We start from the raw sequence: 16,027 nt of genomic DNA, 5'->3' as shown, positions 1-16,027 counted from the left end.
CTGTAGACACACAGGAGAAGATGATGTCCTGTCCCAGGGGCCTGCCCTGCATAGTTCTCCTCCCACCTGGATGTCAGAATAAGAAGGAACGTGCCCTCTGAGACTCGAGGGGAATGAGTGCAACTGACTCTGGGCTTCCCCAGCTTGGGCCACTTCCTGAGAGCTGCTGGGCTCAGAGCCAGCTCCCAGTGAGAGCAAGACCGAGGAACACATGATGAATGAAGAAATCGGGGGTGACTTACCTCCTAAGAATCCCTCTGCCATCCATGTATTTGCCTATCACAGAGCCAGATCTCTGTTTCCAGTTCGCCTTGGAAGCAGCTGTGTTTGCCTTGGCTGCCTTATCTTTCTGTAGAAACACAAAATGCCCTCAGACCCGTGCCTGCTGATCTCTCCCAATGTTTGAGCAGAGAGGGCTCCACTTTCCCACCTCAAAGTTCAGGCTCAAAACCAAATTCTGAAGTAAGAAGCAATGTTTTGGTCTCCCTGTTAGCATTGTCTTACTCTTTCCTTTTGCTATTGTTTCTCATCAGGATCCCAACATCTCCCACCCAATAATCCAATAGAACAAATCAATGCGCAGTTTAGAGCCTGGGGTCCACCTTGTGGCCCTTCATAGCAGCACTGATAATTTGCAATATGACAGGAAGAGATTACGTAGAATGCATTGTAAAGTATTTAGGGGCAGAAAAGACGGTGCATCTTTAAATCCCACTAATTTGTGTGGCTCCCACTTCTCTTTATTTCCAAAGCCCCAGAAATGAGAAAGGGACCAGCTCAGAGGATGGATTAGCCCGGTGCCCTGCGGCAGGTGGGGGCTTACAACCCAGCTCACAGCACTCCCCAGCAGATGTCTTCCGGGACATGAGGGGGAGTTAGATCACAGGCAGAATCTCTGGTTAACCAGCCTTCCCCACAATTCCCAATGATTCTTAATGAGAGAAGGAGGGGCTGCCGTGCTCCCGGGGCCCCTGAAGGCACGGCTATAATGATTCCAAATTAATCTTTAATTATTATTCAGCATGCACATGATTTTATCCCTCTTTCTTCTATTCCCCACTAGGGTTCTTAATTCCATTTCCTTTTCAAAGCCAAATGAGTTTGGCAGGTGAAGGGAAGTGAGGTTAAAGGATTAGGGTGACCTTTGGTTGGACGTTTTCAAATAAATTCAGTGTTACTTCTGAAACAATTATAACCATTATCATCATCAAACAAACATGTGTAGGCTGAAGCCTTGCTCTGACAGTACATGGAGGTGGGCGGTAGAGAAGTCTGCTGCCAGTCAGGGACAGGAAAGAAATGGGGGTAGAACGAGCCCCCCCCCGCCCCCAGGGATTTGTAGTTGTAAAACAGCTGCCTTATGCTGACCACATTCAGGCCACTGTCCAGCCCAGGGCTCAGAGCCTATGACCCTCCGCTTTCCTAGAGTTTTTCTCAAAAGTCCCTATAATATAGAAAAAAGAGGATAGGAATTCCCTTTCCTTGTGTGAGAGCAGGGGGCATGTTTGGGGAGGCTAAGCACTTGCCCCAGGACACAGGAGAAACTCACAAGGTACTAGATCCTGATGATTAGGAAATCGCATTGGTGAATCCTATCCCCTCTCCCCATCCCTTCGAGCATCCAGAGGCTCCTGTCTAAAGGGGAAAATGAATAGAATATGGCAGCCTGGATTTTGTTTAGTGTGGCTCCAAGTGAAGACCTCTAAGTCAGCAGAGGATTCTCTGCTCTCTGGGAGAGTATGTAAGTGCAGCATTCAGGCACGGAGGAACAGGGGTCCCCATAGAGTAAAGATGTGTACTTAGAATCAACTCTGTTAATAGCGAAATGTACATTTTTAATTTGTTCTATGATGGTATAAAAATGCAAAATTTTTCATCAAGAGATTACAAATGTTAATGAAGAAAAAAAAAAAACAAAAACGTGTGAGCATTTTAGTTAAAAGGGATTGTGGTATTTTGACTCTGCCATCTCCTCAATAACATCTACCGTGTCCATGTCCAAGTGATCTGCGACCTTCCCAAATATTTTAGTCTCTATACACCAAGAGGAAAGTGCATTATTTCATGGAAAATTCACACACTGCTACTCAGAAGGCGACCCTGAGTTTTTATTATTCTCAAAAAAAAAAAAAAATCCATGCCATCGTCTGCTCCCCAAGAAGGGAGGAGCCAGACATCAAGGCATTCCTGGGCCAGTCCCAGCACGGGCTCTGGGTGCCAGGGGACCCAAATCCTGTCAGGAAAAGGAGCACAGGGCAGTTACCTGAAAATGTATGTCCCGTTCATCCTGAAGATGTTTGTTTCTTTCCCTGCAAATGGAAAAGGGGATTCTCTTTAGACATGGTGTTTGGGGTTGGTAGATCCAATAGCCGTCAGTTTGCCAGGGAGGAGGGTGCGGAGAAGAACTTGACATGGAAGGCACAGGGAACGTGTGGAATCTCTTTCCTTAGGGACAGTGACAAAGGGTAGTTTGTGTGTCCCTCAGCTGGAGGCAGGGGGAGAGACAGGATGACCTTGTGACACCCATAGCCCTTCAGGATGCTACCACTAGGGAAAGCCTCCCCCAGAGGGCAACCAGAAGTTTAGGTGCACCTGTGAGCTTGCTATTGGGGGCGCCCTCTCTCTGAACCTCTCTCTGAACGCCCTCTCTCTGAGTTTGCTATCGGGGACGCCCTCTCTCTGAAACTTTCATTTCATGCAATCATGCAGTCATTCAACAAAAGTTTCCTGAGCACCCACTCCAAGCGGAGCACGGCTCTAGCTATCAAGGTTACGAACGATGAATACAAGAAGGACTTCCTATCCCCAGGGCATCTTATTTTAGTGCCGGGGGCATTGCTATTGAGAAAGATAAAGCAAAGACCCGGAAAAAAGAGTGTCAGAGGGCGCAGTGGTAGCTCTGTATGGCGGTCACAGAGGGGACATCTGAGCAGAGACCGGCAAGAGAGGGGACCTGTGATGATATTTGAGGGAAGAGTGTTACAGGCAGAGGAGACAGCAAGGGCAAAGCCTGGAGTCAGGCTCTACTGGACGTGTGTGAGGAACAGAAGTGAGGGCATCAGAATGCTCAGAGGAGAGCCATTAGGACATGAGGGCAGAGAAAGTTGGGGCGGGGGGGGAAGTACAGCCCTGACCATTTGTGGTCTTGTGGACCATTGTAGGAACTTGGGATTTTACTCCAAAAGAAATATGAAGCCATGGGGGGATGGGGAGTGGCAGTAGAGTATCCTGATCTCACTCAAGTTTTATAAGGAGCCCTACAGTCTAGATGCTGGGTCCCAAGCATGTGTTCCTGAGTGTCCTGAAGTTGTTTCCACTCATCCCTTCCTCACCCCGTCACATCCCCCCCATTGTCCTGAGTCCACCCCCTTGCTCCCCCCAATCTCCAGCTCCACATTCCCACTATGCCTTTCCCTGGCATTATCTCGCTATTGACTCTGTTTCCCCACTGCTCTGTCACTACCTGGTGATATCACTATGGAGGAAAACTGCCACATCTGGGCTGCCACCAGCTGCAGAATCTAAGCTTGTAAAGCATGCGACAGCACGGAAAGGCTTCAGGCATGTGATTCTGCACCAATGCTGGTCACTGTCAAAAAGAACCGTGTGTACAGAGCTGCCTTATTATTCTCCCCTGCTTGCTCGCTTGAATCTGTCCTTTTCTTCTGAGTACAATAGAAAAAAGGGGAAAAAGTCTCAAAAACTTGTCCTTGTACATCTTGTTCTCTTCTTCCCACTAAAGCCTCCCTAAGAATCAAGACCTGCTCTCAGATGGATTAGAACTTGGCCACAGCCCATTGAGTTCCGAGCACTTTCTCATTTGGTGGCATCACAGATGCCAGACATGGTAACCTCACCTGGCTTTCCAATAAAACAAAGTAGAAACTGGCATGCCTGGGTGCAGCAGTCGGGTAAGCATCTGACCTTTGATTTTGGCTCAGGTCACGATCTCAGGGTCCTGAGATGCAGCCCCATGTCAGGCTCTGTGCTCAGTGCAGAGTCTGCTTGGAATTCTCTCTCTTCCCCTGCCCCTCCCCCTACTTGCTCTCTAATAAATAAATAAACAAACAGAACAAGCCAGGGTGTCCCTGATTCAAGACCACTCCGTGCACTCTGAAAAATCACCTCACGCCTCATCACCGCTCCCACGTGGTGCTGGGAAGACAGAAGGTACAGGAACTTGGAAACCTCACAGACAAAAGTGAAAATCCCACCTTTCCACACACAGGGTTTGTTTTGGGTTTGGTTTTGGCACATCCCAGAACAATGAGCTTCGAATTTACAGTGAGTCCTAACAAGCCGAGGAAACTCTCAAGTCCTTTGCTCTGTTTGTGCTCTATCCGTGATTTATCTACTCATTCGACAGACATTGCGAGAATACGGCAGAGTCTAGAGAACCAGCCAGATACCCATCTCAGTTCTGGCTTCCGCTGTGCGTAGCTCTGGCTCTTTTGGTAAATGGCTTCATTTCTCTGCTATCAATTTCCTCCTCTGTTAATTTCTCTATCAGCCACTGCCCTCCTTTCCTTAGTTTCGTTGAAGATGAAAGGGTACCAAATCTGCCACAGGGCAGCAGCTCAAGAAATTCAGTTCCCCTCCTACCGGACCAAGCACCGCACAAGGTGCTGTGAGGAATGCCACGAAAACGAGGCAGAGCCTACCTGCCCGGGTCCAGACGAGAGGGATGCGAGCGTGTGTGTGTGTGGATGGACCAAACAAGATACACTGGGGATCAGGGGAACGAGGGCATTCTCTCGGCGGCTCTGACTGTCCAGAGTGGAGGCAGGGAAGACTCTCAGGTTGGCCCTTCCCACCCAAGGCACCTGGGATGTGCTCTCGGAGCACACACGGGGCTCACGCACCTCAGGAAATCCAGCTGCTTCAGGAGCCCTGACTTCTCGCGCTGCAGACTCTCCGTCACGCGGTATACTTCCCTGAGGAAGAGGCAAACACGGCATTTCTGAGCTTCCATTCTGCCACGGTGGGAGGGGCTGTGCCGAAGTTGGATGCCCAGGACCCTCCCACTGGAACCCAGCAGGCAGTGCCCCACCCTGGGGACCGGGGGGTTTAGAGGAATCTGTCTCCCCTCAGCCCCCGGACAGCACCTGCCGCATGCACATGGTTCCAGCCGTGATCTCACTTCATCAGTACGGACGTCCTATTCGGAAGGTGAAATTATCCCCATTTCAGAGACACACACCGTCAGAGCGTCAGTAATTCTCCTCTTGTCACACGGACAATCCATGACTGAGCCAGGGTTCTAATCTAGACTAGGACCTCCTACTCCCAAACCCATGAACAGGGCGCCCTGCCCAGGCTCCAGGTGGTCCTGCACAGCCCAGAATTCAGGAATTAGAACAAATATTCTTCTCCAGCCCCATCTTGGAGGGTAAGAGAAGAATTTGTATTTTCTTCGCTAATGCTGGTTGTGTTCGTTTCCAGGAGCTCCAGAAGAATCATTCCTCCTTCCCTATTTTCACCTGGAAGTCTCCTGTCTGTTCCCTAGATCTCTGGAATTTCCACTGTTGGCCATTCATTTCTTTAACTTTGGATTTCTTATCTCTAGCCAGCAAGCAGAGATTAAATGTAACAATTACAATCAGATGCTTATATCTCAGTGTGAAGGTGTCAGTCATATCAGGAGTTTTGAGGAAGGGGAGGGAGAAGCTGAAAGGTAGGTGGGGCATCTGGAGAGTGACTCAGACAGTGAGGCAGGTTTGGTCCCCTCAGGTTTGGTCCAGTGTGTTAGCATTTTTCTATGCAACCCAGGGCTCTGCCTGAAGGCACAGTCAACAAAAAGCAGCAAGAAACAAAAGAAGAGTTGGGGAGGGAAGAAGGAAGGCAGGGATGAAGCAAGGAAGAGAGGGAGGAAGGGGTGAGTCAGGAGGTATTCAACGCCACCCAGGGAAGAAAGGAAAAAAAGAAAGCAGAAAGGGGTGACATCAGAAAATAAGCCTTGCTGAACTTCACAACTTTGCCTTCATCCTTCCTCTATGTTCTGCACCAGTTTAGAAATGTTTAAATCACTCCTAAGCTTACTGCAAAAGGTCCATAGTTCCAGATTTCCAAACCACTTCTAGTGTAGGAAGCATCTTCCAGCCTCAGAAATGTGTGCATTTCCACAGGCTGTCTGGGCTCCCGGGATTGTGCTCACACCGAGGCTGGGAAGGACAGTTACCACGTCATCGTGTGCCCCGCCCCCCCAACCCCAGCCCCAACCCTCAGTGTCATTACTGAGCTGGTGAAAATAGCACCTGCTTGTTCGATCCATCCAGACTTGGGCCAAACTCACCATAATCAGATTCCTTAAAAGGTATCAGTGTTTTTCCCCCCCCCTTATGGAATAATTATAAAGTCAATTCACAACAAAAACAGACTGAATCAAATCCTAAGTTCACCTCAGACAATCCTAATTAAGCAACAAAACTTCTCTTGCTCCTGCAGAGCTGCAAATTCCTAACATTTTATTACCAATTATATTTAATTTCAACTTGAGGGAAAACAATGTATTTTCCATTACCCAAACCAGATCCCCAAGTCCCTGTCTAGGATTCTGCTGTGATGAGCAGTACGTGAGCGTAGCTGCCTGTGTGCGGCTGCTCAGCCCCGGGAGCCAAGACAGCTTTGTGGCTCCTCTGTCCCAACGCTGAGCTCAGATGACACCAGGAGCAGACAGCTTCATCCTGCTAAGGACAATCACTTCTTGGGAATCTGAAGTCTGTGGTCTCACAGGGTGTTTGATTTAGGAGCCAATTCCTAAAAAACAAGGCAGTCCGGTCTCCGCCCTGTTTACATAGCGCCTGTTGGCCACTGAAGCCACACAAACACGCACGTACATACGCACGTATGCTACATATCGACGTGAACATATGTCTACCTGTTTGTCTGGGAAACAGACATCTATTTAGATACCCACAAATACTCGGGCTTTTTCTGTGTTCACAAAAAGAAGGGCATTCCTGAAAAACCAAATGACACTTGGAAATATGACCAAATGACCTTCAAAGTCTTTTAACTAGATGTCACAAAGGTTTATACTAGGCAATCCGTGGACTGAGAGGGAAAGAACTTGGCATTTTTCATAGGAGTGACTGGCGAGAGGTTTATGGTCTCTTTAGAGAATTGCTTGCCGTTGGCTTTGTTTTCTGGAGAGGGATGAGATAGGGAATGTCTCCAAAATACATTGTCAAGTGAAAATTCAGGCTAATGAAGAACAGTGTACTACCACTTTGTAAATGAAAAGTGTGTGTGTGTGTGTGTGTGTCTGTGTGTGCGCGCACGCACGCACGCATGCTTGTGTATGCATAGAACATTCTGGAAGGAAACCAGGGACTGCTGGCCTCTGGGTGATCGCTGGCCTGGAGTCATGGGTGGGGCAGGGGGCACGCAGGCCTCTTTTGGGGTGTATATCCTTTTGTGCCTTTTGAATTCTGTGCCTTGTTATAAACTACCTACCCCAAACAGAAATTCATTAACAAAATAGAGAGGTAACTGCTTTTCAGCCGACCTTCATCTTTATATTATCTCTCGGCTGGATTGTTCCTTCTTTATCTTATTTTAAAATCAAGTTCTCCTTCCTAGAGCATCTTCAGAGAAGAGAAAAATTAATTTGGCCCATTCAGAATACTAGCTGATAAATGACTAAGTCTTTTTATCTCCCAATTCCATCCCCGCCCTTCCTGGCTGCTCTGGTACAACATCAGGCAGTAAGATGTTGGAGGTGGGGGAAGCGCCTGCTGTCGGGACGACTAGGCTTGGTCCCTGTTTTCTGGTACTAACCATGTGGCTTTATGCCTCACGGAGCCTCGGTTTCTTCGTTCATAAAATGAACAGGTGGGCTAGAGGCTAAAGGCTCTCACTGCCCTTGTCTCCTGACCACCCTAGATGGGACACTCCGGGGCTCTGGGCATGCTCTCTGACTGCAGCATTGAGCGCTTTTTGAAAACAAGCCACGGAGGTTCTGAAATCATGTGTCTCTCCCATCTAACCCTCCTTTTCAATTCCCAACCTCCAGAGATTGTGTCTCTGGCTTGGTTAATTAAGATAAGACTTCAGAAAGATTTTAATCCTCATGCTGTGATTTGATACCCTAGCACTGGCTGCTTATTTCCATTTGCTGTTCTAATGCTTGTGCCTTCAGATGTTTGTTGTTTTAGAACTTGATTGAATTTTTAAGAGGCTGAATCCTTAATTCTGTTTGTAAAGTTAAATGCCTGCGCCTTGTTGGCCTGCTCTCAATGAGGAGGAACTGATTTTGCTCGTTTGCAATGAAATACACTGTCCTGCCACAGGTCATCCAAGAATTGGAGTGAAGGGTTTTAAGTCAGCTACTCGCAAATACATTTTTTTTTTTTTTTAAACTAGAGAAATCTTATTTGGGTAAAACTCCACATGCAAACACATTTCCTCCTTCTCGCCCCAGGCAATCAGTCCCAGGCAGCACAGCAGAACATTGGGATTTGGGCCCATGGGCCCAAATGTTGCCAGTGTCAGAGGGAGGGAGGGCTTTCACTTAACAAGGAGAAGGTGAACGTTTCTACAACTCAGCACTGCTAAGCAATACTGCCCTCTGAAATCAGAGCCTCAGTAATACCTGGCACAGGGCCAGGCACACGTGCCCTTCTGCAGAATGAATGAAGGGAACCAATGGGAGCCTGAGCGAGTAATGCGTGAGCGATGGCCCGTCCTACTCCCGAATCAAGTGTTTTCTGGCTGACTCATCATGCGCTGTGGGGAGGCAGCCAGATGCATCTAGCACTGAGCCTCGTGTGCCAGTTCCTTAAGACCCTGGACCCTTGGCTTCCTCATCCTTGCGGTGGATACTCACAGTTCCTGCCACGGCAGGATGCTATCAGGTTCATAGGCAATTATGTCTAATTATTGACATGGGGGCGATACACAGAATGCACAAAACAGTAACCAGGGCAGAGAAGTTTTCAATAAACGTTTGACAAGTGACTAAGTAAACGGATGTACGGGTAAATGCGTGAACAAATAAACAAGGGGGAAGCCCCCATCCTTGGGCACGCCAAGGAGTGCATTTGTTCTCAGAAGCCAGTGCTCCCAAGACGAGATAGATAACTGGTCCTCCAGCAACTGCTCAGGCTTAGCATGCGGACCCAGCCCCGGGTCCTTCCTCGCACCTGTCTCTGTCCAATAGGCCACGCCCAGTGCAGCTTAGTGGCGAACGGGACCCCGAGAGACGTGGGGCTCCCACACACTGGGCCCACATGGAGGAGAGAGTGGGCAGCCTGGACTGAGGATTCCTGGGAACTGTCTACACTCCCACAGATTGTATGCTGACCTAAGATGCCTACTTGCTTCACTCTTGTCCTGGCTCTTCCCGTCTCTCAACTATGACAGTCACCTCTCTCTCTGCTCTCAAATAAATCTTTAAACATTTAAAAAATAAAATAAAATAAAATAAAATAGAAAGGGGCGCCTGTGTAGCTCAGTCAGTTAAGCATCGGACTCTTGGTTTCGGCTCAGGTCATGATCTCAGGGTCATGAGATAGAGCCCCTCGTCAGGCTCCATGCTCAGCGGGGAGGGGGCTTCTCTCCCTCCCCCTCTCTCTGCCCCTTGCTCTACTCTCATGTGCTCTCTCTCTCTCTGTCTCCCAAATAAATAAATAAATAAGTCTTTAAAAGAAATAAAATACACGATGACAGTCACTTGTGCTCTGTCTGCTCATGCAACCTTTTCCCGAGGACCATCTTATATTTGTTGGCTGGATAACACGTCTCTCTCATCACATAATAAATTTTCCAAGAACAGGGTTGTAGATGTCCTATGCATCCTAGATTATGCTGGCCACAATCTGCTTAACGGCCTCAGCATCCCAGCAGAGGTGTTCAGGGGGCAAGGACCCCCCTGGGCCTCATGGGGGAGGCAAGGCGACAGGGTCTCCAAGAGAGGAGACGGCAAGCTCAAAGCAAGCAGGTAGAGCCGGTCAGCAGTGACAGGAGCCTGCGAAGGCTGGACTCACATTTCCTTCTCCTGGTGGAGCTGGGAGGCCTCTTGTTGGAGGCTTTCCAGCTGCTGCTGGGCATCCTGCAGCTCCTGGGACGTCCGTTCCAGCTCCCGGGCCAGCTCCTGGTTTGTGACTTTCAGCTTGGTATTCTCAGCCTTGGTTTCATGCTCATCATTTTGGAGCATGGCACACTGGCCTTCCAGCTGGAACAGAAAGTGTGGGAGCAGAAGGGAAAGGTAAGCAGCCACCATCCAGTCTGGCCTGCCCCCGCCTCCCCTCACTTTCTCCGCCTATGGGTGGGAGCCATCATGGCCAGCCCTCATGGCCCCACAGCCTCAAGGGGTTTTGTCCTGCTCCTTAAATCACACGGATGCACTTCTGGAGGCAGCGGGAGCTTTCAGAGCACTTCTCATCTCTCCCCTGCCTCCACGGGGCTCCTGAACAGTCCAGAGGGAGCGGCACCATTCAAAAAGACTGCTAGGAAAGGAGGGTCAACACTCCATCTGCGTCCCGCATCCCAGTGACGATAATGCTAGCTGTGATCCTCTCATCTGTGGTCTTGAGATCCAACCTCGATCTCTCGTGTCCTTTCAGCCAATTGTCTCCCTCAGCCCTGATGAACATGGAAGGCAGCTAAGTGGCATTTTCCATAAAACCATCCTTCCCAGTTCTGAATGCTGACAGTAAGTCCATTTGTCCCTTTTTCGTCTCTCAGCTAAATAAGGCCAATTCCTTTAGTTTAGAGAAACTTTGTAGGGTGGCCAGAAACCCTGGAAATTCTTAGGAAACAGCTAAAACAGGTCAAACCAAACACATACCTTGTTTCCTGTCCCTAACGCAGCTAAAAAAAACCTCTGCATTTGTGTAAGTGCAGTTTTTCTTGGCTGGTGGTTCTGCTTTGCAGAGCTTCCAACCCTCTCACCAGAGGAGGAATCAAACCAAAGCAAATATATCATAATAAATTTAGTTTAATGAATGTGGCCAGGAAGGGGAGGAGGAGGCAGCAACAAGGAATTTTGTGTGATTCTCAAGAGGCCTGTGTAATCAGGCAAGCATGCAGTAATTAAATCGAGTGGCAATCATTCATTTGAGGGAGAAGTCTAATTGGTAAGAACGTAATGCATAATAGCGATGAGGAGTAGGGGCAGGAGAAGGTAGGGCTGCAGCAGGAGAAGGGGAAGGCAGCCGGCCATTCCCCAAGTGGAAATGATCTTGCTTGCAGAAGGAAGAAATCAAAATCCATAGGCTGGGTAGCAGCAGGAGAGGGACAGTGTCTAGCTTTAGCGTGGGGCAGCTTCAAGCATATTTTAATGTGTCGCTAAAAATAGCCCTCTCTATTCAAGCAAGAGCAATATGTCTGGGTCTGTCCAGGGCTGGATTCCTTCCAGTGCCAGGCAAAATAAAACGGGAGGCCAAGTGGCACCCTGGCGTCTCTCCCCAATGGGCCCTTGCTTTGGGGAGGAGGTTGAGAGCGTGAAGTTTGCCTGGGGAATCAATCTTCCCGGGGTCACTAGCCAGCCCTATACAGTGCACCACCCAGACTACCTCCTGGGGGGTCAGGTGCATCATAGGCCCATCTGGTGTCTGCCTCCATCCTGGGGGGGTGATGGGAGCAGCCACAAAAAAAATCTGACGGACATTTTCGGGGCACAGAGGAAGACAAGGTATGAACAAATGGATCTTTGAAGAGCCTCTTCCTACTGGAGGTATCCGTGGCCATGGGAGGAAGGAAGGCAGGAAGACCTCCCTGTCTGCAGCCTTCCCCAAAACAGCGGCGACTGTGTCCCTTGTATCTCAGCATCCCCCTCTTTCCTGACACAGGAAGCAGGCAATGAATGAACACGTTGGCATTCTGGTGGCTCCCGGGCATAATTATAGGACGATGTCTTCAGATGCCTCGAGGGAGAATTCTTGGCAACTTTCCCAAACTGAACACCTGGCCCGGGAGAGGTGAAGGCTTTATCCTGGCATCACCTGTGATTTCAAATGCTATCTTTTGCGCAGCTCAATAGTTCTTCTCAGATTAAAAACGGACCAACAAACCAACCAGCCCCAGGCCTCCAGCGAGAAGCAGCGAGCGTAGCGGAAGGGCAAGTGGGCAAGGGCCAGCAGAGGAGGGGGTGGGGAGTCCGTGCTCCGAGGAGGCCACAGAGGCATACCCGTTTCTGCTTCTGGATGAGCTGCTCCAGCTCCTGCTCCTTTGACAACAGTTTCTGCTCGAGCTCCTGACTGTGGGCCTGAAACCGCTCTGTGTCCTGCCAGGCCAGAAAGAAGGACATGTGAGGTCCAAATGCACGTGGGATGGAGATTTCTCCCTCCCCTCCCCCCGACCTCATATTTGCTCAACAGCAGGGCCCACCCATCCTTTCGGCCTTTGGGGCCCTTCCCACCACATTCCTGGGCTGCGGGGCCCTGACTGGCCAGGCAGTGAGGCCCAGCAAGACAGAGAAACCGCAAGTGCTCCGTCATCCATGACACCAGGTCCCACCGAGTGTGTCCATGACCGGGGACTGTGTGCCACGCCTCCCCTTCCCTCAGCCCCCCTCCAGAGAGAGGCAGTGTCCATTAGAGGTGGAGTCCTAAACTCGGAGAACAGAACAGGGGCCTGAGTTTGAATCCCAGACCCCCACATCCCCCTCTGTAAATGGGGACAGGGGCAGAATATCCTTCCAAAATGGATATTCTGTTCCATGTTGGGTAATATCTTTCGATCCCTTAAACTGCCATTGCTGGGGAAACACAGGGCATCGCTTCTTCCCCCGAGGGTCTAGGTCCTCGCAGTTTCCCACCGTGATGGAGGAGCCCCAGCCCTGCTCTTCAGGAAGTCGCTGTCCCAGTGCTCGACAGCCCCTCCCCTCCTGCCCTATGACTGGGCTTCCCTGCTCCGGAAGCTGACGACGCAGTGTGAAGGGGCTTGGGGTGGGCAAAGAGAGAGCCATGTGGGTTGTTGGGATGGCTGACACTCTCATGGAGCCTGGTCTGGTGCAAAGGCCCTTGGCTGGGCGCCAGGACACTGGAATTCCAGCCCTGGCCTTACCCAGCTGTCCTTATTTCTTTGCTCACATGGTGGAAACAAACACTTGCAGGCCCCCTGAAGCTCTCCACTCTCCTGAAGGCAGAAAGGAGGTGCAAAATGCACAGGAAGAGAAGAAACCATTATAAGGTCCATATGACTCAGTACTGGAGCCCCTGGGGGGCTGCCGGCCCAGGAGGACATAGTGGGATGCTGCTCGCTAAGGGTACTACGAGGTTGGGCACGATGGCGCCCCTAGGGGAGTGGAGGGCATGCAACCACTCCCAGGGGACAGGCCAGTGGACACCTGGGTTCAAAAACTCAGGAGTTGGCTGGGCTCATCCTCTGTAGGTGCCACCCGGCTCCTCAGACAGGTAAAGAGCTCCAGGAGAGCCTGTGATGGTCCCCTGTCAACCACAAGCGACGGAAGGAGCAGGATCGAACCAGGCAGCGCCTGCTCTCAACTCTTCCACCAGGAATCCTGCTTCATTCAGTTTGGGGCAGTGCTCCCGGAGTGGGCACCCTGTGAACCGGGCTGGAACGAGTGGGGCCAGGGGGGCAGCTCCCGAATTCCAGTACAAATGCTGCCATCCCCACAGGGGGCCGGTGGAGCCTGGACGGAGTCTCTTACTCCGGAGCCAGAGCGTGCAAGCGATTACACATTTCCCTCACGGTCAAACTGCTCTGTGTAGCGCCAGGCTCCAAGCCCTGTCCGGAAGGGTCAGCCCTTCCCATGCGGTCCTAAACTGTAACACCACTGTCCTCCCCCTGGGACCAGGCAAAAGCCGGTGTCTGCCAAGCCAAACACATCTTCACAGTTCCCACGTTCCCGTACAAAGTGTACATCTAAGCACTGAGTCTGAAAGGCAAGGGGTACTAAGCAGGAGAAGGAGGGAGCAGAGGGTGGGTGGGGGTACAGCAGCGTGGTGACATCACCTTACATGATACAAATGTGTCCTTGAAGTTTCTCCTCCTACCTCCTCCCATTCCCAGTTCCCATGCTTTGGCCCACCGTCCGCTTCTGGAAAGCATGCTTCTTTCCTTAGCTAGGACCTTTGACCTGTAGTCATGACCTAGAAGTAGATCATGTGGGGTCAAGAGAGTGGCTTTCCCACTGCAGGGAGGAAAAAGTCTGCTGTTCTCAGAAAACTATCGTAGGGTCCACTGGGTGACAAGTGCCTGGGTACTATCTTTCTTATACTCACCCAACAATGCTGAAGGTTAGGGGACAGGCCAAATATTTTAAAGCCCCCCAAAAGGGGACGCCTGAGTGGCTCAGTGGGTTAAGCCTCTGCCTTCGGCTCAGGTCATGATCTCAGGGTCCTGGGATCGCCCCGCATCCGGCTCTCCGCTCAGCGGGGATCCTGCTTCCCCTCTCTCTCTGCCTGCCTCTCTGCCTACTTGTAATCTCTCTGTCAAATAAATAAATAAAAATCTTTTTAAAAAAAATTAAAAAAAAAAAGCCCCCAAAAAGAGGGAGGGGAGAGTCTGGAAATGCTGACAAGCCTTCAGAGGGATCTAGTCGGAGAATACGACTGGCTTTTTCTGGAAAGCATTCCAACTCCACCTCAATGTGAATGGCTTCTGTGAGAAATAGAACCTTGGTGTGGATAATCCAACCAGTGTAAAATTAAAAATTCAAACCAACTTGCATTAAGGAGGAGGGATGGTGTTGCGATAACGGCCCAGGTTTGGTTCTGAGAGGCACAGGGTGACATGGTCTCTATGTTGTATCCCCGGAAGTCACTTATTGAAACTTAATCCCCAAGGAGGTGAGACCTTCGGGAGGTGAGTGGGACCTGAGGGCAGGTGAGTGGATCCTGAGGGCAGAGCCCTCATGAGTGGGATTAGTGCCCTTATAAAAGTGACCCCCAGGCACTTGCCTGCCCCTCCACACTGTGAGGCCACAGGGAGAAGGCCACAGCCAAACCCAGGAAATGGGCTCTCATGAGAGTCTGGCCACCATGCCAGCCCCGTGAGTTGGGACTTCTGGCCTCCGGAGAAATAAATGTTGTTTCTGAGCCCCTGCTTATGGGATTGTAATAACAGCCTGAACGAAGGCAGGAGGCTACCCTTCAAGATTAAAGACTTTTCTGCCGAGAACCCAAGTGGATAATCCAAAAATAGAGGAGAGAGCTTCCTACAGCTTTGTTTTATAAATATGTTCCCCAAAGGCCCCTGCTTAGTTTGGAAAAGGGGTGGATTTCACCAGTTCTGACCCCCCAAGGCAAACAGCAGGGCTTGCTAGGAGGCTAAGTGCCAGACTAGGAACAAGGCATAGAAGTTTCTAAATGTTCTCCCACAGTGTCCGAGAAGGGTGGGATTTGACTTGTCTTGGGTATGACATTTTCTAGGTGTCTAAGGGAAAGAACGGGAAGCGTAGACTCTAATGATGGCCCCCTGAGGGGAGTTGCCAGGCACGGAGTGCAACGGACCTCATCCGGTGGGCCTGTCCCATGGCTCTGGGGACCAGCCAGCGTCAGACCCGGTCTTCAAGCTGCTGTGACGGGCAACACCTGTACCCTCACCTTTTTGTTCATTGATGTGTTCGTTCCTTTGTCCCTTGTTCATTCATTCAGTGATTCAGCACGAGTTTGCTGAGGACCTACTGTGCTTCAAGCACGGCTGCGGTGCTGAGGATACTTCAGCAAGTGAAATAAAGATTCCTGCTCTTAGGGAGCTTTGATGTCAGTAGGAGGAGACAGACCCCAATCAACAAAAATAAAGATGGAATTTAAATGCCACATTTGAGGGGGACAGATGCCTTGGAAAATCTAAATAAAGCAGAGAAACAGGGAACCCACGGTGCCGTGGGTGGGGGGGACCCTACAGTCTTGAACTGGGGGAGGAGGGCAGAACAGGCGAGCTTTCCACCAGGCCCTCAGAGCCGAGCCCCGGTGTGCACTCTTACTTTTAGGAGAAACTGCTCCTTCTCATGCTTGATTTGCTGTTCCATCTCCTCATAGAGATGCTGGATTTCTTCATCATAAGCAGCAATTTTCCTGCAGAGGTGGCAGAAGGAGAGTCTGATGAGGTCTACACC

General features: G+C 50.3%; 1 protein-coding gene across 8 annotated transcripts in view; it reads right to left on the bottom strand.

The window, feature by feature from the left end:
- Positions 1-16,027, bottom strand: part of CRACR2A (calcium release activated channel regulator 2A) — a 134,784-nt gene that overhangs the window by 38,353 nt on the left and 80,404 nt on the right. For all 8 annotated transcript variants that reach the window (XR_004384719.1, XR_004384717.1, XR_004384718.1 and 5 more), the window contains 6 exons: positions 15,896-15,986; positions 12,131-12,226; positions 9,987-10,174; positions 4,863-4,934; positions 2,264-2,309; positions 243-349 (listed from right to left, as the gene is read on the bottom strand). Coding sequence is in view for 5 of the 8 variants with exons in the window: in XM_032874841.1 (XP_032730732.1) it covers positions 243-349; positions 2,264-2,309; positions 4,863-4,934; positions 9,987-10,174; positions 12,131-12,226; positions 15,896-15,986 (600 nt within the window). In the remaining 3 variants the exon portion in view is untranslated. The remainder of the gene's footprint in view (positions 1-242; positions 350-2,263; positions 2,310-4,862; positions 4,935-9,986; positions 10,175-12,130; positions 12,227-15,895; positions 15,987-16,027) is intronic.

Source organism: Lontra canadensis, unplaced genomic scaffold, assembly GCF_010015895.1.
Source record: "Lontra canadensis isolate GAN:19392208 unplaced genomic scaffold, GSC_riverotter_1.0 scaffold53, whole genome shotgun sequence".
Taxonomy (NCBI): domain Eukaryota; kingdom Metazoa; phylum Chordata; class Mammalia; order Carnivora; family Mustelidae; genus Lontra; species Lontra canadensis.
Note: the sequence above shows the minus strand (reverse complement) of the source record. Positions and strands in the feature narration are given on the sequence as shown.